General features: G+C 34.7%; 2 protein-coding genes across 3 annotated transcripts; both read left to right on the top strand.

Annotated features, from left to right (window-relative positions):
- Positions 1-721: 721 nt before the first annotated feature.
- LOC107873055 (E3 ubiquitin-protein ligase Topors) lies at positions 722-25,777 on the top strand. 2 transcript variants are annotated; one of them, XM_016719760.2, is made up of 5 exons: positions 722-1,143; positions 2,431-2,568; positions 2,716-2,773; positions 2,922-3,157; positions 5,366-5,786. In XM_016719760.2, the coding sequence occupies exons 1-5, from the start codon at positions 827-829 to the stop codon at positions 5,433-5,435; spliced, it is 819 nt and encodes a 272-aa protein (XP_016575246.1). In that variant the 5' UTR covers positions 722-826; the 3' UTR covers positions 5,436-5,786. The 2 variants fall into 2 exon arrangements, with proteins under 2 accessions (XP_016575246.1, XP_047270898.1); XM_047414942.1 differs by lacking the exon at positions 5,366-5,786 and adding an exon at positions 22,818-25,777 and having other exon boundaries at positions 744-1,143.
- On the top strand, positions 25,353-27,260 carry LOC107874122 (potassium channel SKOR-like). The gene is made up of 3 exons (XM_016720992.2): positions 25,353-25,638; positions 26,592-26,883; positions 27,131-27,260. The coding sequence occupies exons 1-3, from the start codon at positions 25,353-25,355 to the stop codon at positions 27,258-27,260; spliced, it is 708 nt and encodes a 235-aa protein (XP_016576478.2).
- The last annotated feature ends 41 nt before the right edge of the window (positions 27,261-27,301 follow it).

Raw genomic sequence — 27,301 nt, forward strand, 5'->3', positions numbered from 1 at the left:
AACTACAATAAAATAATACAATAATGATTACAAAGCTTCAATTTTGATGAAAATAATTCTTGTATGAGGACAAATTTTAACTCAAAAGAATGACTTGAATGAAAACAAAGAAGATACATATATATACACACACGTTGAATTCTATTATGTTGACAAAAATAGTGAAGAAGTTGAGGGTTGAAAAATTAAACATCTAACATGCAACTGAATCAAGTTATTTTTTTTATATATGATAAAATTCTAATTATTTTTAAAATATTAAATATTATAATTTCCTATTTATATCAAATAACCAAACCTAAAACAATTACAAACCAAATTAATTGCTAAGAGAACTTCACCCCAAAAAGAACACATACGTGTGTAGGAAAAAATGGACCACCGATCTGTTGCCCATGACTTTTAGGATTTATATAAGGAAGTGCATCTCAATATTTATAGAAGTATTTTCTTAATAGAGTCCTATTTTAGGAGTATTTTTTAATCCTATTTTATGAGTATTATTTTAATTGATTGATTAATACAAAAAAATATTAATTAATTCTCCTTCTATATATTTTAAGAAATTCATATATTTTAGGAGTCTAGTTAATATAATAAAAATAATTAAATAATAAATTAAGGAAAATAGTGAAAAGATAATTTTGTCTAAATAAAAATCTTTTAATGAAGGATAAAAAGTTCAAATCACTTTCCCAAAGTGTTCACACTTTTAATATATTATATATAGAGAGAGATAATATATATCCCGGTTATAAAAAAAATAAAATAAAATTGGATTAAACAGTTGATCCGACCCGACCCGACTTGAAATTGTGCGACTCCAATGGAATACAGATTTCAGGAAATTGCGTGTGCCGTAACCCGGAAATCATGTCCGATATGCCTATGCCGGTTACACCATGGGAGTGCGGCGGTAATTATCCCCTGTATGCACGCCTATTGTATCCTTTGCATCCGAAGATGGAGCGATGTAAAGCGAAAATGCCCTCTTTGTAACGCTGACTTCGGCTCATGGTTCTCCAAAATTAGCTTTTCTTCCCTGACCTTCCGTGAAGAGAAATTATCAGCTCCAGCAGAAACTAAGAAGTTACACTCAGGGTTTCTTCGCTCTACGTTGAGTAACCGATTGGCCCACCGAAGGTTAGTTTTCTTGTCCTTAAATTCTCTTATCAATTATTGCCATCCCTCTGTCACAATTTATGTGACTCATTTTTCCTTTTAGTCAGTTGAAAAATCTATTTAATAGAGTAATAATTTAACTTTGAAATGTACATTTTATCCCTAATGAAAAGATTTGTAGCCACACAAACATGTTTTTTAGACCATAAATTTTAGAAGTCTTTCTTTTTTAATCTTTTACTTCGTGTCAAGTCATACTTACATATAAATTAGAGGAAATACTAACTTTGAGTGAAGGGTCAAACACACCCAAGTATCTCAATTTTTTTGAGTTACATACTTGATTTATCATGTGTGTAATTATCGACTAATTATTAAAACATACCTCAACTATCAATATTCACTTTTCGTACTTGAAATAGTACCATGGTTCAAGTAAGAAAAGTAAATATTGATAGTTGAGGTATTGGATAGTTCAATTAGGAAACTTTAGCACGACTTATAGGTTAGGTATGAAACTCTAAAAATGGAATACTTTAGGTGTATTTTTGACCATGAACGCACTGACGTTTAGTGTTGAAGCACAATTGATCATTGTTATCAAAAGCAAAAAGCGCCAAAAAACGTTGAAGCTTCAAGCACAAAGCACAAATGAAGCATGTGCATTAATATTAATGAAAAAGGGGCAAATGGAGAAAAATACTACTCCCGTTGTTTAAAAAAGAATTACATGTGTTTAATTGGCAAGGTGTTGAAGAAAATAAGGAAGACTTTTGAATTCTGTGGTCTTAAGCTAAAGTTATGTAAAATGTATCAAAATACCCTTTAATTTTGTGGTCTTAAACATGTGGAAAATTGGAATTTAAGTGTTGTCAAAAAAGGAAAGGATCTTTTTGATACGGACTAAAAAGGAAAGTAAGTTATTTTTTATTAAACGGAGGGAATAATATATATTTAGTTGAAGACTGATAATTATATGCGTGAATGACAAATATTTGAATAAAGAAATTTAAAACAATTTATGATAAATTAAAATTTCAATTGTTTAGTCTTTCTCAAAAAAAACTATCAATTGTTTAATGTTGCCTCTTCAAAAGAGTCTTATTGGTGAGGAAAAATATTCCTTAGAACCTTGATGGTGGTATTGGAGCGCACATTAAGCGAGGCGAACCGCTCATCACGTTTTGAGCCTCACTTCAGGGCTTAAGCGCGTCTTTGACAACACTGCAATTGATTTAAACTTCTCGTAAGTTGGTCCGAATTATCCCCAAAAATGTGTACTGAATTTGTGATTTTTATGTTGGACAGAGTGATTAGGAGGAGGAGGGAAGAGCTGAATGCTTCTGGCTCCAGAACGAGGCTGTTCCTAAAGCGGCGATCATTTGATCAGATTGTAGCTTTAAATCCAGATGATATTACTAGGAGAATCATTCTCTGGCGTTCCAGGTACTATGCTTACTAATTATTTGTAATTTCTCCTCATAGCCGCAGTTTTATGCCTATTCCATTTATGTATCTATAGGTGTCTGTATTTGGTCTAGAAAATTCTAATACGTGATATTTGTTTGACCTGGAATGTATACTTGGTTTCAGCATATATGAAGAGAGATTGCAGGCTGTTCTCTTTTCATCTAAAAATTGTCTTATGCAGGTAATGCTTACCCCAATAGATTTATTCAATTCACTAAATAAATTCGGGAAATTGTGGTAGCTATTATCATATATATCTATCTTGATATCTTGATTTTGTTTGAGATGACTAAAGTTGATTCTGATCTTTACTGTATTTTAATTTATAGCACATGGAGAATAGGAGTACCAAAGAAAAGATGCTACAGAGAGTAGAACCTTGGATAAGAAGGGAGCTGCAGGCTATACTTGGGGATCCAGATCCATCCATTATTGTCCATGTTGCTACCTCACTTTTTATCTCTGAAAATACACATTCAACACAGCGGTGCGCGGGAGATGATTTTCTTGCTCCGTTGCGGCCCTTCTTGCATGGACGTGCAGAAATGTTTTGGCATGAACTACGGTATCTCTCATTATACTTCTATAAGTCTTTGCTTTACAATGGTATACTTCACTTATAACTTTAATACTTTATAGCATTGAGTAGAGGGGATTTAGGATTTAAACTCTATGGTTTTAACCTTTAAGATTCTTAGCATTGGACCCATCTTCTTTTTAGAACTATGAGTTTTAGACCTACTAGTTGTTACAATGATAATAAATTTTCACACATAAATTTACGTTCTGCGTCAGAAGTATTGGGTTTAGTTGAATCCGCAGCTAAATATTTGTTCTGCCCTGCCATTGGGTGTTCACTAACCAACTAATTGCATGACTATAATAGCAATGAAATTTCGTATTTTCTATTCCATTCTATACCAAGTATTAGTGTTGAACAACATGTCTCCACCATTTGTAAAAAATAATCAAAAACTAACTAACTTAATTGCTATGTTCCAATAACACGATCAATATTTTGTTGAAGAGATACTTCTCTATTCAAGGCCAAGTATCAAGACCGCAGTCAATCTTTGGAGGGAAACATCTTATCCCTAGCAGAGGGAAACATCTTATCCCTAGTAAATTGATTGGCATATAGGAAAGGGTATCACCTTTGTGCCCTCAAAAAGCAGCCTTGGAACCTCTTTGATAACTATACTTATGAAGAGTTCACATTGAGAGTAAGCAGAAATTTATCTTTTCTGCTTAATCTCATCTTTCTGAGCAGCACCCATGAGATATCTCACTTTCGCAACTAAATCTGAGAATAGGGATGACTGAAACTTCATTATGTCACAGTGATTAAAGGAAACAATTCTGAGTTTGATGTTGTTTGGAAAAAGAAACTTCTAAATTAAATCAGACTTTTTTTGAAAATGGATTAATTTCAGTTTTTTCTATAATGGTGGTTCGGAGCAGAGTATTGGCCGTTAAGAACTCCCAATCCAAATGTTGAAGGTGGTAGAGATGAGGATGTTGAGATGGATGTTCGGACTTATCTGGAGGGATAAGGTTAGAAATGAGATTATTCGAGAGAAAGTGAGAGTGGCTTCGGTGAAAGACAAGATGCGGGAAGTTCGATTGAAATGGTTTGGGAATGTGACGTGGTGCACAGATATCCCAGTATGGAGGTGTGAGAGGCTCGCTATGGATGATTTTACACGGGGTAGAATTAGGTCGAAGAAATATTGGAGGGAAGTAATTAGGCAAGACATGGAGCAGTTACAACTTACAGAGGACATGACCCTTGATAAGGTGTGGAGGACGCGGATTAGGGTAGAGGGTTAGTGGGTAGGAGTGCGTCCTTACTAGTAGGGAGGAGTGCTTTGTTTGTCGATACCCGTGGTTATAGGGTTATGCATGTGTATTGTAGTTTTTTATTCGTGGTATTTTGGTGATGTTTGTGATTTCGGATAGATAGTTCATAGTATTACTTTGTGAAGGTCTTGTTTCTTTTACTATCTATTGGTGTGTTACCCCATTTGTGGTTTGTTTTTATGTTTTCTGCTTGTTATACTGTTATTTGTCATGAGTCGAGGGTCTATTGGAAACAACCTCTCTGTGGTAGTGGTATGACTTTGTACACTTTACCTCACCAAACCCCACTTTGTGGGAATAGGCTGGCTATGTTGTTATTATAGAAATTAGTTCATGGAATCTATAGTTCACTTATTGCCGCCACAGGCAAGAGGCTTAGGATATAATCTAGTTGACTAATGGAAAGTTTTGTTTGCCGTGCTGGTGTGTAACTCGTTGCATTGAATTCATCTCCTAGACAGAAAGGGAGCTGGTTCATCAAGGTTTATCCGTCAAAACTATTTTTGCTAGAACTTTTATGGGCAAGCGCTCTAAATAAACAGTCCTTCCTGGTTAAAGACCGGCAGTCCCATATTTACCAGGGATTTATTTAGAATTTGAAATTGCTATCCTGGTTTGGAACTAACTGCCTGAGCTGCAATTGTAACAATAGTAGAACAGTGAATAGATGTTCGTTTGAGATGATATCCTCTATTTTTGATTGTTGCTTTCTATAGCTATTTTCATCAGTTAATGTTCTTTTTCCTGTCTTTTGGTTTTGGTTTCATTCTTCTTCTTTTCTCAAGTAAAAAATTTGTATGTATAAAGTTTGAGTCCTTCCTCCCCCCTCCACCCCTTCCCAAAAAAACAAAACAAAAAAAAAAGACGTTGTTGGTCATACCACATTCTTTGACCAAAATAATGTTCATTGTAGGTGCTTTGCCGAGAGCCCATTCTCTATGCAAACTTATGATACATTGGTGGAGTACACCTCCTTGGATTAATCTACTAGTACCAATCGTTAATATGTTGGCTACAATCCTGGGGTAGCAATGGATTGAGAGACGGTAAGATCGGGTTATGATCCAGCTTAGTCAGATGATCATGGATGGCTATGAGGATGTTGTTGGAATCTGAATTTTTGCTGTGAATGGAAGAGCAAGCCACCAGTTTTTCTTCTTCAACAGCCAGTTAAATGGGTCTAAGAGCCCACTATGCATGCTAGTCATGGATAAGCATGGAGTCAGTCCCTTGGTCTGTCTAGGCAGGAATAACATCTGTTCTGCAGAATTTTTTGTGTAGTCCAAGACACAGGAAAACATGAGTATTTGCGTAACGCCCCAAAAATTTGTCCCGAGACGTCACACGGTGCTTAGGACCACAAGTGATCCCAAGCTAACCCTTATACTGGCACAACTCATGAACAACTAAATAAGATAGATAAATCTGCACAAAATAAGCGGGAGATACATCTTTTTTGAATCTGATCGATACAAAACTGAATTCACATGATTACAACTCTGCTTTTACAAAGGAAACTGAAACTGAATACATTAACTCTACTAACTGTCTATGAAACCTCTATTAATACTGATTATAGATAGCTAGGACGCGACCCCAACTATCACAAATCAATATATAAGAATAAGAAAGTAAAGAACAATAGTAAACCTAACTGAAGTCCCCGAAATAGGAGGACTCATCATCTGCTGGCTGGAATTTGCAATTGCCTGGTGATTGCACATACTATAACTTGTACCTACATTATGAGATAATGTAGCAAGATGTATATGTGGATTAGTACTTTGAGGATGTACTGAGCATATGGGGGCGAAATGCAATAAGTAAAACAATATCTTATAATCATCATAATTTATAAAACAATGCATGCTAAATGTCAACGACTCACATAGCTTGAGTAAATCTGAAATCTAAAGCTCATAAATTATGAATAGTAAAGCATGTAGTATAAATCTCGTGAGTCATTACACTTAGTTCTAGAATCTGTATTCTCTTTTTTGTTCTCAAATCCTGTTAGCTAAATGAAATCTGAAACTCTTTCTGCGTAGTAAATACTTTATCTCAATACGTTAAATCAGTAAACTGTTTTAAGAGTGGGGGGACATCTTTGGGAGTTTCTTCTATCGACATAAACCATGTGAGCATTCTTCATGGAGTCCAACGTCTTACCCACGTTGGGGAGAGTTGTTCTACCCTTGCCATCGGAATAGAACCTTATCTTAAGTGATCATTATCTTAGCCCCACTATCTGCAATCATAAACCTACGGTGGCATGTAGTTCTGAGGCATGAGACCTTGGAATCATACCCAACTCGGTGCTAAATACTACTCCCATACTTATTGCTCAGGACTTTTAGAAAATCCACCTTAAAATAGCATAAGAGTTTATAATAAAAATCAATTGCTCTTCTCTTTGCTTTAAATCATGAACTATATGAATAATGTGGATTCCATATCTTAGCTTAGGATCAAAAGATCAAATTTAGCTTATCAAAGCATGCTAAAAGAATAGCTTCTTGAAATATCAAAACTAAATCTTAGGGCTTAAAGCCCATGCTTCAAACTCATGTCAAAGCATCTCAAAATTCATGCTTGGTAACATAGACATTCGTAAATCACCTTAAAATCTAAAAATTTCAGCAATGTGCATGAAAATATAAATCAAATCATAAAATTTATCTTCAAAATCCCTCAAAAGCTCATAATCTTGTAAATGGTGATAATGAGTGTGAATCCCAATTTAGAACTAATGTATAAACATTCAAAATCATGGCAAAACATCATGTTCAATATGCTTCTTGAAAATACTTTAACATCATCAAAATAATAAGATCAAGAATCTTAATATCATTCTTAAATTCATTTTTGAAAATCTGAAAAATTGCATTACGCACATAAATACATGAAAATAGTTATGCAATTCAATATTCAATCACTTGTAAACTCATAATCTTCAAACAATATAAATTAGGTATAAACCCTAACTTCAATTTCATGAAAATTCTCACAAAACTCAGTAATTTATAAGTTAAACAAATTTTGGGCACAAGAACGAAATGATTTGTCCTAGTTGAAACCCCACATACCTTAATTAACGATCTTAGATGAGAAAGCTTGAATCTTGGATTCCTATGATGCTTTGAATGTTAAAAGCTTGAACTTTTGAATCTTCAATGGTGTTCTTGAAGGTAGACTCTTGAAGCTCTTGGTCTAGAAATATCGAATCTTTAATAAATTTTGAAAAACCATGGTGAAATCTTGAGTTTTCTTGAATCTTGGGTTGAAACCCTAAGGTGTATTCTTGAGAGAATTTGAGAGAATTCGAGAGAATGAGGGTATAATTTGGTGTTTGGGGGCTGAATCTCGTGTTATTGGGGCTATTTAAGGGTGGGAAATGACCCAAATACGCCTTATGGACGTGGAGCTTGACTGCAGGAAATTACACTGGCGGGAATAGGCAGGGCGCCGCCTCGCTTATCGCCCCGACTTACTGCCTCTCACGAAAATGGCTGTAACTTTTCGCTCAGGTATCGAATTTTGGCGAAATTGGTATCGTTGGAAAGATAATTCGATTCTATACAATTTGGTGGGTCTAAATATGCCAAAATACCACATATACATCAAGTTATTCTCGTTTAAAGATAACCCTTGCAAAATCAAACACTAAAACTTGATGGATTCAAAAGCTCTTAGCTTGCATTACCTTAAGTGACTCCTATGAATACGTTTTAACACATCATAAGCTCTCTTCTCACTAGGATACTCATTGTAATTTATGTACTCAAACATGAATTACAAGATTAGAGGTTTCACACGTAGGAAGAACGATTCGTTTTCTAGTTTGGAAGTATACGGAGTATTACAATATCTCCCCCTTGAAATCATTTGTTCTCGAATGATGGGTAGAGACTTATTGAAATATCAAGGTGTGGAATAATGTGTCTTCTAACAAAGAATATGGCTGAGCTGAAACTTTAGAAATTTTATCAGGAAGCTGAATTCTAAGCTGACTTGACTTACTGATCATCAGGAACTGATTCATTGTATGAGTTTAGAACTCACTTGAGATTTCCATGATACAATCATTAATATAGAACTGCGAAGTGATAAATTATTTAGGCACGAATCATGAGACAATGGGACTAAGATTGTACAAGGGGTGCTACACTGTATACTTGGAAAACTGAGGTTATGCTCTGAGCACTTACGAACTGAGTCATGACTAAATAGGTGAATGTTAAACATGATGTTTGGACTAAACTGAATTTGCAACTTGCAAGGATGTGAATGAATTACCTCAAGAATAGAAAAGATAGAAAACCATGGGAACTTGTCTTTCTGATTACTAAACTAAATTGTTGGCTATACGGACTGAATTATACCAAAAGTTTATACTCAACTGGAATATTTCTTCAGCACTCTTATCAAGAAATTATAATAACATTAGGGAAAAAGAATCTTGGATATGATCTGAGTGAGATATCTGAAGAAGGAATTCTCAGTATAGCTATAACATTGTAACATGGAACATAGGCTTCTTAAACATAAACTAGTTTAGAATTACTAGGCCTTAGACAATGCAATTGCTAATTTCATTTTTTTTACAAGCTTAGAAACTCTTCTCAAATACTCTTTTCAACTATACATTCTCCCCTTTAATACCATGCTCACACGGGTTCATATAACTTCATATACTAATGTCTGATCTGAACTAAATTCTCTCACCATGTTCAAGTCTAACTTGAATCACAACTTACTACACATAACATTATAACACTAGTATGAACCATGAATTCAATACCCCAAGCATTTTCACAACTTTTCCTCTCTAAGATGATTCTTCTTATCACTTCAATGACTAACTTTAAACTCTTACTATGGATTCATTAGCGCATATTGCATTTCTCCACTTACATCTGAACATGACATTCAAACCTATCATTATAACCACATATGAACTTTAAGGAAAACATCCATAAAGGCTTAATCCTCCTAGTCTCCAAACCTCTACCAACAACAACATTCTTGCACTATTCTTAAGAACATACACACAAATTTTCAACTAACCATAACATGTATTAAAGACTTGGCCTCAATCTTACTTCACACTTATATCCTTAGCTAAAACAAGCATACGACGATCTTTTCTCAACAATAAACATTTACTTTCTCCCATCTAAACAACTGTTCATTAATCACTATCTTAACGTAGGAAGAGGTCACAGAAGGGCAAACACATAAGGACCTGAAGCACGAAAAAATACTACACATAACTTTAACGCTTAACTGAGGCTTGAGGAATAGAATGCCTAAGGTATAGATACGTTAAAGATATCTAAACAGAGGGCATACATGATATAAAATGGATTTCACTAGGATAATGAGTTTTTTTTTTAACTGATCATACTATGAAACATGTGTTCATACTTATCATGAGCGGTTCAACATAGGATTGAAGTTCATAGATTTATGAGAAATGACTCGAATCATAGACTGAAGCTGTTACGTACTTACTAGAAACCGATAATGGACTTGAGTACACATGAAGTGTATAAGCATTGACCTTTGGCATGGATCTATCACGCATGACATGAATCTGATGTGATAAAGATTGAAATCCAAGAAATACTCTAGAGGAAGAAAGGATCAGTATCTCATAGCAACTCTTGTTGACATATAACACAATCTAACTCTCAAAACTTGATTTGGTTCTTCACTCTACCATCTCCCCGTTAGATCAAAGATGACATTCTAAGTCTATGGAACCCTCTAACTCTAATCTAAACTGCAATCCCTTTACTCTAGAGTCTAGGTCATAATAATACCCATAAATAATAAACTTACCTTGAAAGACTACACCTTAAAGTGTAAAACCCACTACTAATACTTCATTCTAAGATACAACTCTATCTTTCTATGTCCCCAATATTTATCATCTAATAACTTGAACACTTACTAACTTAGAATCTTTAGTAGTATCACCATACTATGAGTTCACATCAACTAGTTCTTCAACTCTACTTTCTATTAGCTCAATCTTCAAAACTCAACTTAGGTTCCAACACTTAACACGGATACCTTCAACCCTTAATGAACCGTACTACTTTCGTCATAGCCTACCAATATCGCATCTCCAAACTTATATCCCTAGACTATGAGAATCAAGATCATAACAAAAGGCTCAACACTATCAATCAAAACTCCTTAACTTGGCTATTTAGTACACCATACACCATCTAACTAGTATTTCTCCACCTAGCAACTCAACGGTAATACTAGCTACACATAACATGCCATAATCCTCGAAAATAATGCAGCCCCATATTACCTCGGGCATACTTCTACATCATTCATACAACATCATACTTAATCTCAAATCAGTAAACTTATATTCTTGCATTCACTGTTTCAAGCCTATTGGTTCGCCTGCATATAGCAACATCACTAACCAAGCAATCATTATTTCCACCTTGATGATCATCTACTATTCAACTTAGTGTCTAGTGTTAGGCATGATTAACAACAAAACCTCATATAATATTCTCACTTGGATACCATAAAACAAAGCATCAAGAAACACTAGCCCACTAGAATCTCATAACCACAATAATTGATCAATAATTGTATGGCCTATCTTATTTACAATCCATTATCACATCCTCCTTCTACATATCTCTACCATTTACCCATCTATACACCTAAACTTCTTTCATAGTTCTATAAGTTTCGACTAAACTCTTTTTTGTTGTCCCAAGGGATACCTAAATTGGTAATACTAAACCACCCAATACTTTCATCAACAACCCATACTTTCTAACATAACAAATACCATCAATAACATTTTTTACACTTCAAGACAACAACAATTCAACTTAACTAATAACTCCTTCTTTACCTTCCACTAAACTAACACATAAGGACATATCACTTTATTTCTAACTAAATCTTATGAAAAAGGTTCGGCTATACATATATTTAATAAATTGCGCTTACCACTTTTCTAGTCACTACGCCTCTAAACCCCCCAGTTACAATCGACACAAAAACAACAAGATGAACAACAAGTTGTTAGTGAATCTAAATAGGCCTCACATGGCTTCACTAGACTTTGATTTTATGTTTTGAACAAGAAAATAAGATGAATAAAAAAGCAACTATGCTAATGAATCGAAAGAGCCCTACACGGCTTCATTAGACTTTGATTTTGTATTTTGAACAAGAAAATGAGATGAATAACAAAACAACTATGCTTGTGAATCGAAAGAGCCCCACACGACTTCACTAGACTTTTAGTTTCAACAACACAATGATAACAAGATTACAAGAGATAGAAACTTGACACACAATAATCAACGATCTAAGAATACACATATTACTTTGTCTTAATTGAATAACTCATAGAATGAGGACATAACTTTCAACTTAAGGAACCTAAGACACTAGAGAGCTCCTCTCAAGCCCTTTGTGTAACTTCTGAAACTTCTGCTAGCAAATATAGGAGCATTATCTGGGGAGGAACTGGAACTTGCTGATTATGCTATCTCAAGAGTAATACATAAATAAGGAAGTATAGATTATCATAATGGATTCTGAGGAGGAATCTGAAAGCACATCTGACTTAGGCTTAGTGCACGACTTTTTATGAGCATGAATAAAGCCCTTCAAACTTTGGAATCTAAAAGAATTGATGGGATACTTTCTAGCCTTTTTATAATCCCATAACTATCTTGGAGACTGTTTGAGAAAGCTCTAGCAGTAAGGATTTGAGCTTGACTGTTTCTGATACCTTAAGAATAAGATAGAAATGGCCCGAATAGAGCAAGACGAGAATCTGTATAAGTTTCTTAGATACAATTTCTATAGCACAATCTGAGACTTGAAAGAATGGAAATGTTTCCAAAATGCCTTGTAGCCTCTCGACGAAAAGTATAGATGTCTCCGTACCGTTCCACAAGACTCTACTAGGCACAACTTCACAGACACCCTAGGACACTTAAACTCTATGCTCTGATACCAAGTTTGTAACGCCCTAAAAATCTGTCCCGAGACGTCACACGGTACTTAGGACCACAAGTGATCCCAAGATAGCCTTTCTACTGGCATAACTCTTGAGCAACTAAATAAGATAGGTAAATCTGAATAAAATAAGCGAAAGATACATCTTTTTTGAATCTGATCGATACAAAACTGAATTCACATGATTACAACTCTGCTTTTACAAAGAAAACTAAAACTGAATATATTAACTCTACTAACTGTCTATGAAGCCTTTACTAATACTGACTATAGATAGCTAGGACGCGACCCCAACTATCACTAATCAATATATAAGAATAAGAAAGTAAAGAACAATAGTAAATCTAACTGAAGTCCTCGAAATAGGAGGACTCATCATCCGCTGGCTGGAATCTGCAATTGTCTGATTCTGACTGCACATACTACAACTTGTACTTACATTATGAGACAATGTAGCACATTGACGTATATGTGGATCAGTACTTTGAGGATGTACTGAGCATATGGGGGCGAAATGCAATAAGTAAAACAATATCTCATAATCATCATAATTTATAAAACAATGCATGCTAAATGGGGAAAAGGTATCATTTCCACCCCATACTATACAAGAAAAGTCTAAGCCACACCTAAATTATATAAGTGACCTATTACACACCTTAACTATATAAAAGTGATATTATTACCTCCCCGCGACCTTCATTCTAAGGCGCGTGTGTTACATTTATTTTAGGCGCGTCCAGCCTATTAAATAAAAAAAGTAAACGACTAAAAACATTAAGGGAAAAAGCATCATTTCCACCCCAAACTATAGTCGAAAAGTCGAATCCATACCTAAATTACATAAGTGACCTATTACATACCTTAACTATAAAAAAGTGATACTTTTTACTGACTTGGTGCTGACATGGCAGCGCGTGTAAAACACTACACCACATGCAAGTGGTGGTAGCCTGACAGGGTGTAAATAGTTTCACTTTTTTATAGTTTAGGTGTGTAATAGGTCACTATTATAGTTTAGGTGTGGCTTCGACTTTTCGAGTATAGTTTGGGGTGGAAACGACGCTTTTTACCCGTGTCAATGACTCACATAACTTGAGTAAATCTGAAATCTAAAGCTCATAAATTATGAATAGTAAAACATGTAGTATAAATCTCGTGAGTCATTACACTTAGTTCTAGAATCTGTATTCTCTTTTTTGTTCTCAAATCCTATAAGCTAAATGAAATCTGAAACTCTTTCTTTATAGTAAATATTTTATCTCAATACTTTAAATCACTAAACTGTTTTAAGAGTGAGGGGACATCTTTGGGAGTTTCTTCTAACTGACATAAACCATGTGAACATTCTTCATGGAGTCCAACGTCTTACCCATGTTGGGGAGATCTATTCTACACTTGCCATCATAATAGAACCTTATCTTAAGTGATCACTATCTTAGCCCACTATGGGAAATCATAAACCTACGGTGGCACGTAGTTTTGAGGCATGAGACCTTGGAATCATACCCAACTCAGTGCTAAATACTACTCCCATACTTATTGCTCAGGACTTTTAGAAAATTCACCTTAAAATAGCATAAGAGTTTATAATAAAAACCAATTGCGTTTCTCTTTGCTTTAAATCATGAACCATATGAATAATGTGGATTCCGTATCTTAGCTTAGGATCAAAAGATCAAATCTGGCTTATCAAAGCATGCTAAAATAATAGCTTCTTGAAATATCAAAACTAAATCTTAGGGCTTAAAGCCCATGCTTCAAACTTATGTCAAAGCATCTCAAAATTCATGCTTGAAACCTTCCACGCTAAGGAGGGTTGATGGGATCGATCCCATAACATACACATTCGTAAATCACCTTAAAATCTGAAAATTTCAGCAATGTGCATGAAAATATAAACAAAATCTAAAATTTATCTTCAAAATCCCTCAAAAGCTCATAATCTTGTAAATGGTGATAGTGGGTGTGAATTCCAATTTAGAACTCATGTATAAACATTCAAAATCATGGCAAAACATCATGTTCAATATGATTCTTGAAAATACTTTAACATCATCAAAATAATAAGATCAAGAATCTCAATATCATTCTTAAACTCACTTTCGCAAATCTGAAAAATTGCATTACGCACATAAATACATGAAAATAGTCATGCAATTCAATATTCAATCACTTGTAAACTCATAATCTTCAAACAATATAAATTAGGTATAAACCCTAACTTCAATTTCATGGAAAATCTCATAAAATTCAGTAATTTATAAGTTAAAACAAATTTTGGGCACAAGGACAAAAAGATTGTCCTAGTTGAAACCTCACATACCTTAATTAACGATCTTAGATGAGAAAGCTTGAATGTTGGATTCCTATGATGCTTTGAATGTTAAAAGCTTGAACTTTTGAATCTTCAATAGTGTTCTTGAAGGCAGACTCTTAAAGCTCTTAGTCTAGGAATATCGAATCTTGAATCAATTTTGAAAAACCATGGTGAAATCTTGAGTTTTCTTGAATCTTGGGTTGAAACCCTAAGGTGTGTTCTGAGAGAATTTGAGAGAATGAGCTATAATTTGGTGTTTGGGGGCTAAATCTCGTGTTATTGGGGCTATTTAAGGGTGGGAAATGACCTAAATACCCCTCATGGACGCAGAGTTTCACTGCAGAAAATTACACTGGTGGGAATAGGCAGGGCGCCGCCTCGCTTATCGCCCCGACTTATTACCTCTCATGAAAATGGCTGTAACTTTTCGTTCAAATATTGAATTTTGGTGAAATTGGTATTGTTGGAAAACTAATTCGATTCTATACAATTTGGTGGGTCTAAATATTCCAAAATACCATATATACATAAAGTTATGCTCGTTTAAAGATGACCTTTGCAAAATTAAACACTAAAACTTGATTGCTTCAAAAGCTCTTTTCTTGTATTACCTTAAGTGACTCCTATGAACACGTTTAACACATCATAAGCTCTTTTCTCACTAGAATACTCATTGTAATTCATGTACTCAAATATGAATTACAAGATTAGAGGTTTCACACGTAGAAAGAGTGGTTCATTTTCTAGTTTAGAAGTATACGAGTTATTACAATTTGTCACAAGTAGTCCATTAGTAGGAGAGGCTGGAGAGATAAAGAATGCATAAACTACTATTCAATAGTGGTCAATCAAAGGGTAATAGGAGATACTGGAGAGTAGTAAGTATTTGGCAGACAGTGCTACCTGTCGGAGCTTAGTAAGACTTCGATTACTTGGCAATATCATTCTGGTGGTTTTTTTATCCTGGCCCCTGGTGAGTGGTCCTTAATGTTGTAATGCTTTGGGGTTGCAATATCATATGTACTGATTTAGTATAATAGAGAAAAGGGGGAATAAAAGAGTGAAGTGGGGTACACAGGTGTGTCTAAGAATAATTTACATGGAGGACAGGTGGTCATACCTGTCAAGAGGATTGTGATGGACGTTCCAGATTAAAAGTTAATCAATGCCCCAGATTAAAGCCATAACTCAATAGCTAATAAATATCCTAGTCAATGGAGGAGTTAGTTAGTTAGACAAATATCTAGCACTTTCCCCAAAATATTCCCTCTCTACATTCTCATTTTCTCTTAGTTTCTTCTTCCTCATTCAATTCTCCATTACAGGAACTCATTGTGAGCTCAGAAATCCATTAATGATGGAAGCAGAGTATTAATCATTCAGTTACTTGTATTTTTTCCAAATTAAATTGTAATTGTGATTGTGATTGAAGTAATAAAATTATAAATTTAGCCTGAATTCGCATTCAATTCGTAAGTACATTACAAATGGTATCAAATCAAGGTCTTGGCCCTACAATGACGGTTACAGAAACATGATCTAAGGCTATGGAGAAAAACTTAAAGCAATTGGAATCTCAATTTTCTTCACATGTAGCAGCAGGGCTCAAAAGGCAGATTCAACTGATGCAAAAATTGATAACATAGGTCGGAAGTTGGATATGTTAATGGATAGATTGGCTCCGACGAGAGATGGAATTTTGGGTGCACCACCTAATTTGCAAGCTGGTGATTCGAGTGGTAATCGCGATACGAGATACAATGGAGTATCTGCAGGAAGACAAAGCCAGGTGAGCTCATTCCACCATAAAATTGAATTTCCATACTTCGAAGAAGGCGATCCTCAGGTGTAGTTGAGAAAATGTGAGAGATATTTTTAGTATCACCATATTGTGAACCCGAAAGAGAAATTGAAAGTAGCTGTCTTACATCTCAGTGGCAGGGCTAATTCATGGTATTTTTTTTATCATCTTAGTAGAGGAGCAATTAGTTGGATGAAGTTCATGGAGGAAATTTGTTGACGGTTTGCAGGCTCTAACAACAATGTAATGAATTTGTTGGGAGAATTTAAGAAGGTCGAACAAAAGGGAAGTGTTGATGAGTACTTGGAAAAGTTCGAGGGTTTGAAAGCTTGGGTTTTGATCCAGAATCCTACTATAGCTGAAGAATTTTTCTTGGGGTTTTTCGTTGAAGGATTAAAGGAGGAAATTAAGCATACAGTAAAGATGCTTGCACCGTTCACCTTAAGCCAAGCAGTGGATAAATCAAGGCACCAGGAGAAGGTAATAGAATTGGCCAATCGAAGGAGTAGAGTGCAGTAGAATAGACCGGCTAGTACTAACCCTAGTACCCTCATCAATAAGCAGGGCACCAATGGGGTTAAGGACAGTCAAGGAGGACTAAATTCAACCAACAACAAATTATTCGAGTCAAGGAGAGCCCAAGGTTTATGTTTCAAGTGCAAAGAAAAGTACCATTATGTTCATCAATGCAAGAATAAACAACTAAATGCCTTAACAGGTTGTGAAGATCAGGAAAATGTGATTGAGGAACCTGTAGCAGAAGAAACAGAGTTGATAGAAAATTTTACTGAAGAAATGGTGGTTGATGAAGCCATTAGTCTATATGCACTATCAAGTATTAAAGTTCCAAACACTATCAGGCTGAAATGAGAGGTGGGAAAGAAAGAGTTAATTATTCTCTTTGATTTGGGTAGCACTTACAGTTTCTTAGACCTGACTGCAGCAAAGGAGATGGGATGTACTATTAAGAAAGCTAATCCTATGAAAGTCACAGTTGCAGATGGTAACATACTAATGAGTCACCATTGTTGTCCCAGGTTCAGGTGGAAAATCGAAGGCATAGAGTTCATAGACTCTATTAGACTGGTGAAATTAGGAGTTTGTGATATAATTTTGGGAGGTGACTGAATGAAGAGCCATAATCCCGTTCTACTAGATTTTGTAGCATATGAGGCTTAGGTCACACACCAAGGTAAGAGGGTGAGACTCAAAGGTATTTACTATGAAGCCAACCTGCAAAGCATGTCAGCCAGTAGTGTGAGACAACTACTTTAAAAAAGGAAGTCGATATGGGGTCATCTTTTTACCATTACAATAGCTAAGGAAAGAGAACAAGAAAATTTACCCTCGAGTATAAATTCAACACTGGAGGAATTTGAGGATATGTTTCAGGAGCCCAGTACTCTACCACCACAGAGGCAACATGACCATTTCATTCCCTTAAAACCTGACACAGTGCCTTTTAGTATCACATCATCCAGGTACAATTATTTTCAGAAAAATGAGATTGAAAAATAAATAAAAGAGATGTTGCATAATGGGATTATTCAAGCTAGTCATTCACCTTTCTCATCCCCAGTATTGTTGGTAAAAAAGAAGGATGGTACATGGAGGTTTTGTGTGGATTATAGAGAACTAAACAAGATGACTATTAAGGATAAATTTCCTATCCCATTGGTGGATGATTTGTTGGATGAGTTACATGGGGCTGTAGTATTTTCCAAGATTGATCTAAGAGCAGGCTACCACCAAATTAGGATGAACAATGTTGATATCTACAAGACTACCTTCAGAACATATTTGGGGCATTATGAGTTAAAAGTCATGCCTTTTAGCTTAACTAATGCCTCGGCCACCTTCCAAAGCCTAATGAACTATGCCTTCAGGGATTGCTTAAGACACTTTGTTTTAGTTTTTTTTGATGACATTCTTGTCTACAACAATACTATGCAGGATCATGGGGAACTCTTAAGGAAGGCACTACAACTTCTCAGGAAGGAACAACTTTATGCAAAAAAAATCTAAGTGTTCCTTTGGTTAGGACAAGGTGGAATACCTTGGTCACATAATCATTGGAGAGGAAGTTAAAACAGACCCTTCCAAGATTGAAGCAATGTTATCTTGGCCTGTGCCAAAAATCCTTAAGGCATTAAGGGGGTTCTTGGGACTTATAGGGTACTACAGGAGGTTTGTCAAGAACTATGGGTGGATTCGTAAGCATTTCACGGCCTTGTTAAAAAAGAATTCTTCGTTTGGAGTTCAGAAGCTGATAGTGTCTTTGGAGAGTTAAAACAAGGAATGACCACTGCCCCTGTGTTGGCCTTAGAGGATTTCTCTAAGGCTTTCATAGTTGAAATTGATGTTTGTGATAGAGGTATATGAGCAGTGTTGATGCAAGAAGGTAGACCTATAGCCTATTTTAGCAAGGTTGTAGCTCCTAAGCATTGGGCTTGTCTACATATGGGAAGGAATACTTAGCAGTTTTATCTGCAGTGGAAAGATGGAGACATTACCTAATGGTAGGGCATTTTATTATAAGAACTGACCATCATAGTCTTAAGTTCTTATTAGAACAAAAGATCACCACTACATTGCAACAAAAAAGATTGACTAAGCTACTGGGGCTGAATTATGAGGTACAATATCAAGAAATACATAGAAAATAGAGTAGCCAATGCTTTGTCTAGGAGGGTGGAAAGTGAGGCTCACATGACTACTATGACTGTATTAGAACCCACTTGGATACAGGAAGTGACACTGAGTTATGAGCATGATGAAGCTGCCTTACAACTAATCACAACCTTGATTGTAACTCCCACTAATTTGGGTAAGTATACTCTGCATTAGGGAGTTATCAGACATAATCAGAAGATGATCAAAGTTTTAAACTTATCTAAAGATGATCAAAGTTTCCAGTAACAAAAGTTGGATTTATATTATGTTAGTTTTTCAGATTTATCATAATGATACATATTGTTCCAAATGTATTATTATGATACTTATAGATAGTTTAGACACTTCCTATCTAAACTTCAATCTCACACTAAGTTCACCTTTTACATACGTCAAACAGGACTTTAAAAAAAACCTTCATAATATAATGAAGATTTATGTAAAGCAATTACTTTGTATGTACCATCATTGCCTGTAGCCTATCCAACAGGGATTACTAATAGCCAATTATTCATCTCTGATAGTGCTATTGCAGCTATTGACATATGCAATCTGCAAGGCAATAATGATAGTCAGTCTTATATTAGTGACAGTGATATTGCATCTATTTCTTAGGTCTCTTTATGCAAGACTAATCTTTCAGATGTCATCAAGAAACCTTCCTAAAGAAATAGGCAACGTTCAAAACTTTATCAGTCACCATATGTCAATGTTTTTTATTCTGGGTTAAAAGATAAAGAAGTCATTCAGTCGTTCAAAAAGTTGAACTACCCCTTTGAAGATCACAACATTTATGGACCATATGATGAAGAGCTATTCTTTAAGTTTGCTCTTTTAATGTCAATTGAACTGTACAAAACACAAGCTAGCAGGTAAGATTGATGAATCACCTTTCAAAATATCATATATATGTATTAGTCTCAATACTGATTGAAATTATAATTTGCTTATAGGAAAGGGAAGGATGAGCACTACACGGTCAAATACACTGGTCTAAAATCGAAGCTTGATTTTGTAGTTGCACATCCTATGAAAAAAATTAATTTTATAAAATGGCACAATTAAATTCATGTTGAAATGATGAGGTATGCCTCAAAGAAATATATATAGCACCTAACTATTTTTTTTATGATTTAAGCACAAATTTATTTATCTAACTTTCTGATGGTGTGCTGTGTATACATATTTTTTCTCACATATCATTTCTGCCATATATATTGACCACAAACATAGTGGTTGATACATCTATATACTTTTACTATTTTTCGGTCAATATTTTTATAAACTTATATGTATCAACTGTTTTACACTTTGTATTATGTATGACATATATGAATCACATATTCTTAAATATTATAATCTTCTAATACAACACATCGATGTGGTATTTTATTATCTTCGCAAGAAAGAAAAACTGAACACCACCAGTGAATATAGATATACCGTCGTGAATTGCATGTTCAAGAACTATATTCATGACATATACACTCATTATCACCGAAGTCAATCTGAGATTGATCTTAGCTCGCAGGAAGAAAATGTTCGTTCAATGAAAGTTTCTTCGGTAGAGAGATTAATTTGTGAAATTATTCAAGGTCTATGTATTCCAATAGGTCTTCCATAACATTTGGTTGAAGAGGTGTACGTGCCAATAAATTTTCAGGATTCGTTTCACTAGGTGTTGGCAGTCATAGTGCTCAAGGAAATATGTAATCGTGTGTATGACTCGTTGCAAGGTCATAGAGGTCATGCAGTTGAGATAAAAGAGCTTGTTGAAATATTGTCAACTTATTTGACAATGTCTGTTTTTTTCAAAAAAAGAGCGTACGGATTGGTCACTACTAGAAGCATACAAGGAAAAAATGGACCAACATACATTTGATGTTCAGTTTCTTGATGGTATTGTGCAACAATCAAGCGGCACGTGGCACGTTGCACGTATTCTTTTAAATATTTTTTTTATATTAGAGCCTACAAAAACCCATAAACTGCCTACTGTTTTATTCTATAGGGATTGTGGTTTGTTTGTTGCGGCATATGCTGAATATTTAAGTGATGGGCATTAAATACCTTCTTTAGAGTTTGATCCAAAAATGCATCGTACCAGCTACACATCATTGTTATGGGAATATGGTGTGAACAAGGTATCTAATGGATATGTTAGTGACAATTAGGATCCGCCTAGGCCTAAATGCACCTTCATTCCATTCGAGGATACAAAGATGATTGATGTCGAGCTGTAGTTTTCTAGTATTTGTTGTTTGACAAAAGAATTGTGATTTCTTATGTTTTGGGATTTATGAATATTTCAAGACTACCAGTTTTATGTATTAAATATTCAGTATTTTTGTGGTTAATGTCATGACATTTTAGCTTATGAAATGAAGCGTTCCCATGTTATTCAATCATATTATTTTATCTTTTATGTTATGACTGTGTTTGTCATTGTTTATTATGTGTTTGATACATATGTTTCATTCATATGAACTAAAAAGAATTATTAATGGAACCTTAGTGAAATACATATAGCTGATTAGTTTTTTATCAACTAAGTTGAGGAGTTCGACTGAAATACCATTTATGTTGAAATGCCTTAACAATGAATCAAGTAAAAGTCATATGAATCACATGACTTTAATGAATGTTTAATATGAATCATACATCATTTATAAATGTTTTAATATGTATCACTAGCAAACAATATTTTGAAAATGTATTACCAACATTATAGTTGTGTTAAAATTCCTTAACAATGAATCACACATTACTAATATGAATCAGATAACTTTCATGAACACTTAATATGAATCAATAACATTCATAAAATTTTTAATATGTATCACTTGTAAACACTATGTTGAAAATGTATCACCAATATTTCAGTTGTGTTAAAATATATTAACACTTCATCAGACATTATTAATATGAATTACATGAATTTCATGAACGGTTAATATGAATCATATAACATTCATAAATTTTTAATAAGTATCACTTTGTAATAGTTTGATGGAAATGTATCACTACAATTACAGATTTGTTAAAATCTCTTAACAATATAACAGGGATTACTAATGTGAATCACATAACTATCATCAACGTTTGATATGAATCATATAACATTCATAATATTTTAATATGTATCACTTTGTAACAATTTGATGGAAATGTATCACTAACATTTCAAATCTGTTAAAATCTCTTAATAATATAACAGGGATTGCTAATATGAATGACATAACTATTATGAACTCGAACATATCTGCATTTGAGTATAGTTCTAATGAATTGTAAACATTGATCTTAAAAAAATTTCCAGCTTCTATTGTAAACTAAATATTTCAGACACAAATTTTTGTGAATTTATGTCAAATTATTGAATTCAGAACATTGAACTAAGTAAATAATTCTGATTACACTTCAAGGAAAAATGTCAGATCTCTAATGGAAAGTAGTTTCAAGTGCGTCTGTTATGACCTTTATGACCACACTTTTCACAACGATTTGAGGTTGATGAAAAATTTTCACTACTTTTCTTTTGTCTTCTTTTCTTAGGTCTTCCTGGTGGTCTTATATTTTGGAGGCAAAACCATATCTTCCAATACCTCCAGTGGTACATGCCAATCTCATTTATCGGGCACTGAATACAGTGGCATTTCATAAGTCTTGATTAATGTCTCCTTCTTGTAGTAATCAAAACAGTATGATTTCATTTCCTTTACATGTTTGCCTTTCAAAACAGCAGTAGCGTGCTCGCATGGTATCTCTTCAAACTGAAATCTACCACCATTGCATATTCTATTATCCAACCGAACTATGTATTTTCTTCTTTCTTGATACGAGTACAACCTCGTAGATGGATATTTTTTGAGCATGTCAAAGGCAACCGAGAGAAGGCCCAAGCTTAAGTGTAAATGAATCCTGAAATGCCCCTATGTATGCACTCCATGGGCGGCCCTTTGGAGCCTTTTCATTAAAGGGGCACTTTTGTCATTTTAGTCTTATTTTGTAATGTAATATAAATAGACCAACTTAGGGTTTTTGAGAGTTAGTTGATTATTTTTGAGACTTGAAACTTGTATAGTTGATTATTTTTGAGACTTGAAACTTGTAACACTTAAAATTTCTCTCTAAGTCTTGAGAGGAACACCAAAACCAAATTAGGGCTAGGAAAGTGAAGATTCATTTGTATTTGCATTGTTGGCTTGATATGTTGGTGTTTAGAGGAGGTAACGTTCATCTTGTGTCAATGTAGGAGTTAGGTTTATGTTGTGTGTGGTTTTAAAGGTCCAAGAGTGGAATAACCTCTTGGATTTTTAAGATTATACCTACATTTGTCTAGCTATCTATCTTGTATCTTGTTGTTTCCATTAGTTTCTTGTTGTGTTAATGTAACCCGTGAGTTTCTTCTTGTTGTAATATTATTGTTCTTGTCTTGTGTTGCTAATTTAGTTTGGTGGTTGGCCGAAAATTATAATGTAAACACCACATTAATCAATGTATCATCTCAATTTGAGACAGGTAATTTAAGACGGAAAGAGTGTAAAACAATTTATTTTTCAAGAAAGCCTTTTCCTTCGTACGAAACACACCCTAAAACTTTCACATTATAAAATAATTTTTTTTTTTTTAGAAAAAAAAAAGAAGAAAAAGGAAGCAAGTAGCGGAGTCTTTGCATTTCTGACATTTCATATTGGAAACCCTGCATAAACCCCTCTTCTGATTTCAGAGTATTTGATGATTGGTTTATATTACCCAACAAATCGCACCACCTAAACGGTGTGCTCGATCCATTCTCATTTTTATTACTCACAACTTAATTAGAAGCAAAGTTTGAGAGTTTTTTGGGATTATTTTTCATATGTCAATATATTGTTTTGCTTCTTCACTACCTGATGCAGCTTCTATGCAAAAGTTGGACATGGACTCTGACATTATGTTTTGGGATCTTCAATTTGAATTTGCTTAATCAATATAATCTAACTTCGTTTGTAAAAAAAGCAAAACGCATTCTGAATGCTAAACAAACCAAACAGCATTTCCTCTCTTTCTTTGCTCTTAAAGTTTGTCAGGTTAGGTAAAATTGTTTGGACTGATTTTTCTGACAAAGGATAGGTGAGGTAAAAGTTGCGGTGGTTTTGAGACGTGGAAATATCCTCTTGCAGAAATGCATGGTGAGGCTGCACACAATGGGCCCTTGTGGTCTGGCTCTTCCCCAAACCGTGCGGAAGCTTTGCTGCATTGGGCTACCTCTTTTTTAGCGTTGGTAGGTATACTACATCGACAACAACAACATACCCAATGTAATCCCACAAGTGGGGGCTGGAGAGGGCAAAGTGTGCGTAGACTTACTTCTACAGTCTACTTGGGTAGGTAGAGAGGCTATTTCCGAAATACCTCTGCTAAGTGCAGTTAGTTAGTAGATATAATATAATCATTTTTTTTTCAGTTAAAAATTCAGATTGTTTTCAGGAATTGGTGTGGATATATCTTGCAGATTGTTTTTTCATTTTATTTTCTCTGTGATAAGTCTTGGTTACATCTGTTATTGTACAATATCCATGGATTTGAGTGCTTTACTCAGCTTCCGGACACAACTTTTGTAGAACAGATTAGTTTTTACTTGTGATGATGCAATTCTTTCATGACTTCCCCTTCCCAGAGAGGAAGATCTTGGAATTTTTCGTTCGGTTTAGCTCTTCATTTTCGCTTCTTTTGAGTCCCAATACCCAAATAATGTTAGGAAGATAAGAAAAAGATTACATTAGTCTTAACTGGTGAGGTCGTTTGATATCAATAAAGCATATGTTCAAACATTGTTACCAAAGGTTGCTCGTGCTCATGCTCTAGATAGATGGTTGTCTTATTTGCCTCTACAGGGCATAGTTTTTCTTTGACGTGTTAGAGAGCACTATGTACCTCCTTGCTAAGGTAACACTAGATTTGCTTTAATGTTTGTTATATTTGATAATCTTATTGCTCCAAGTGATTGAGGGCTGTTTGGGTTTGCTGTAGCCAAGTATAACATGAGTCACAGGGGTTGGTTCTCCGCTGAGACTATTTTTCAAGTTTTGAATTCCAAGACCAAAGATGGTGACTCAGGAGAAGAGTGAAGTGATTCAACCACCAACTGCAGTAGACAAGCAATTAGAAAGTTACTCATATACTAATTGGGCAGCGAAGATACAAGAACAGTACCAGAAAATCAAAGAAAATGCAGAAACTTACCCCTATGTTTGGGGTTCCTATATTGTTGTATACGGAGGATTTGGGCTCTGGTTTACCTATAGATGGCGAAGGCTTCGCAAAACTGTGGACCGAGTCCAAGTCCTTCAAGAAAGACTTTGCAAACTTGTGCAAGCTGAAGAGTCGACAAGTTCATCTACAACCAAAGCACCCTCGTCTTGTGATAAATCAACAGAATAATTGTGTTTTCTCTTTTCATTGACGTTGAGTTTTTATGCATTTTGTTGAAAAATTGAGTCACGAATGACTGCACTTGGTCCCATATTATTCGACTTAATGGAGTACGTGGAGAAAAAGTCTCTTGCAACAACATAATATACTGCAGTTTGGATTATTTGACACATTCATTTGTGAAAATTCCCTTGTGTACAGCATAATAGAGGATTGCTTTGGGTAAAACAACTTTTAAACCGTCTTTTGCACTAACTTTAATGTCGTATATTCTTTCAAGCATGGATCGAAATCACAACCGAAAAGGAGCACTTATAAAAGAATGAAGGGAGTAGTCAAATATAGAGGTTTAGGACCAAAAATAATTTAAGCATGTACAGAGTAAAGGTATCAAGGTCCGGTTATCAAACTCTTTAGCCTTTATTTACCTATACCTGACGACTTATTTTTCTCTTATTTGAAGCATTGTGGAACCATATAATTTTTGCAGAGTAAATTTCTTAAAATGTCACTGAAGTTTTACAAATATTCCCCTAATGTCACTTATGATTTTTTTTGGGACAATAATATCATTGGACTCTATAATTATTTCAAAAAATAAAAAATTAACAGAAAAGTTAAAAACTTAACAACATGATCCATTTGACTATATTTGACCCAACACTTAATTATCCATAACCCATTTGACCCACCTTTAGATTAAAAAAAACTTTTTTCTTCCTTATTAGAAAATATCATAGCTTTACCTTATTAAAAAGAAGAACACATAAGCTTTTGCAATTCAAAAAAAAAAAAAATTGGATTGATTAGTATCAATGCTCCAGGTATAATATTTCTTAAACGAGTCTGATTCACCTGCAATAAGTCCTTTTTCGTGTTCATTGTTACTTAATCTTGCGATTTATCATATAGATAAATTTGGCAACATGCCACTGCTTGAAGCAATCAAGGGTGGACATGATCGCGTTGCTTCACTGCTTGTTAAAGGAGTTTTATTGAACATTAAAAATGCCGATAGCTTTCTTTATACGGTGATAGCAAAGGGGGATTCAAATTTATTGCGAAAACTACTGTCAAATGGTGTTGATCCAAACACCAAAGACTATGATCATCGAATGCCACTTCATGTTGCTGCTACTCAAGGACAATACTCAATTGCAAAGTTGCTTTTGGGAGCTGGTGCTTCTGTTTTCTCAAAGGATCGGTACAATACAATCTCAATCTTTATCGATATCTTACTGAATTTACTTCTAGAATGAGACATCATGGTAGCTAACGATGACATGAGTTTAACTTAAATGGAGAAACACAGTCACTAAGGAATCATATGGCCGACCTCAACTTGTTTAGGACTACCGCATAGTTGTTTAAACATCATGGGAACTCTTATGTTGAAATTCGACATTGTACAATCAGATTATCGTGTAATATCTACTTTTGCCATGTTTCAGATGGGAAAACACTCCAGTTGATGAAGCAAGAGTAAGTGGAAACAAGCAAATGATCAGTCTGTTAGAAGAAGCAAAATCTGCTCAATTATCTGAATTCCCAGATGTTCCACATGAGAATTCTATGCATTGAGTTAACATGATTGTGACTTGATCAAACTATTCCAAACACAT

This window comes from Capsicum annuum, chromosome 6, assembly GCF_002878395.1.
Source record: "Capsicum annuum cultivar UCD-10X-F1 chromosome 6, UCD10Xv1.1, whole genome shotgun sequence".
NCBI classification, from domain to species: domain Eukaryota; kingdom Viridiplantae; phylum Streptophyta; class Magnoliopsida; order Solanales; family Solanaceae; genus Capsicum; species Capsicum annuum.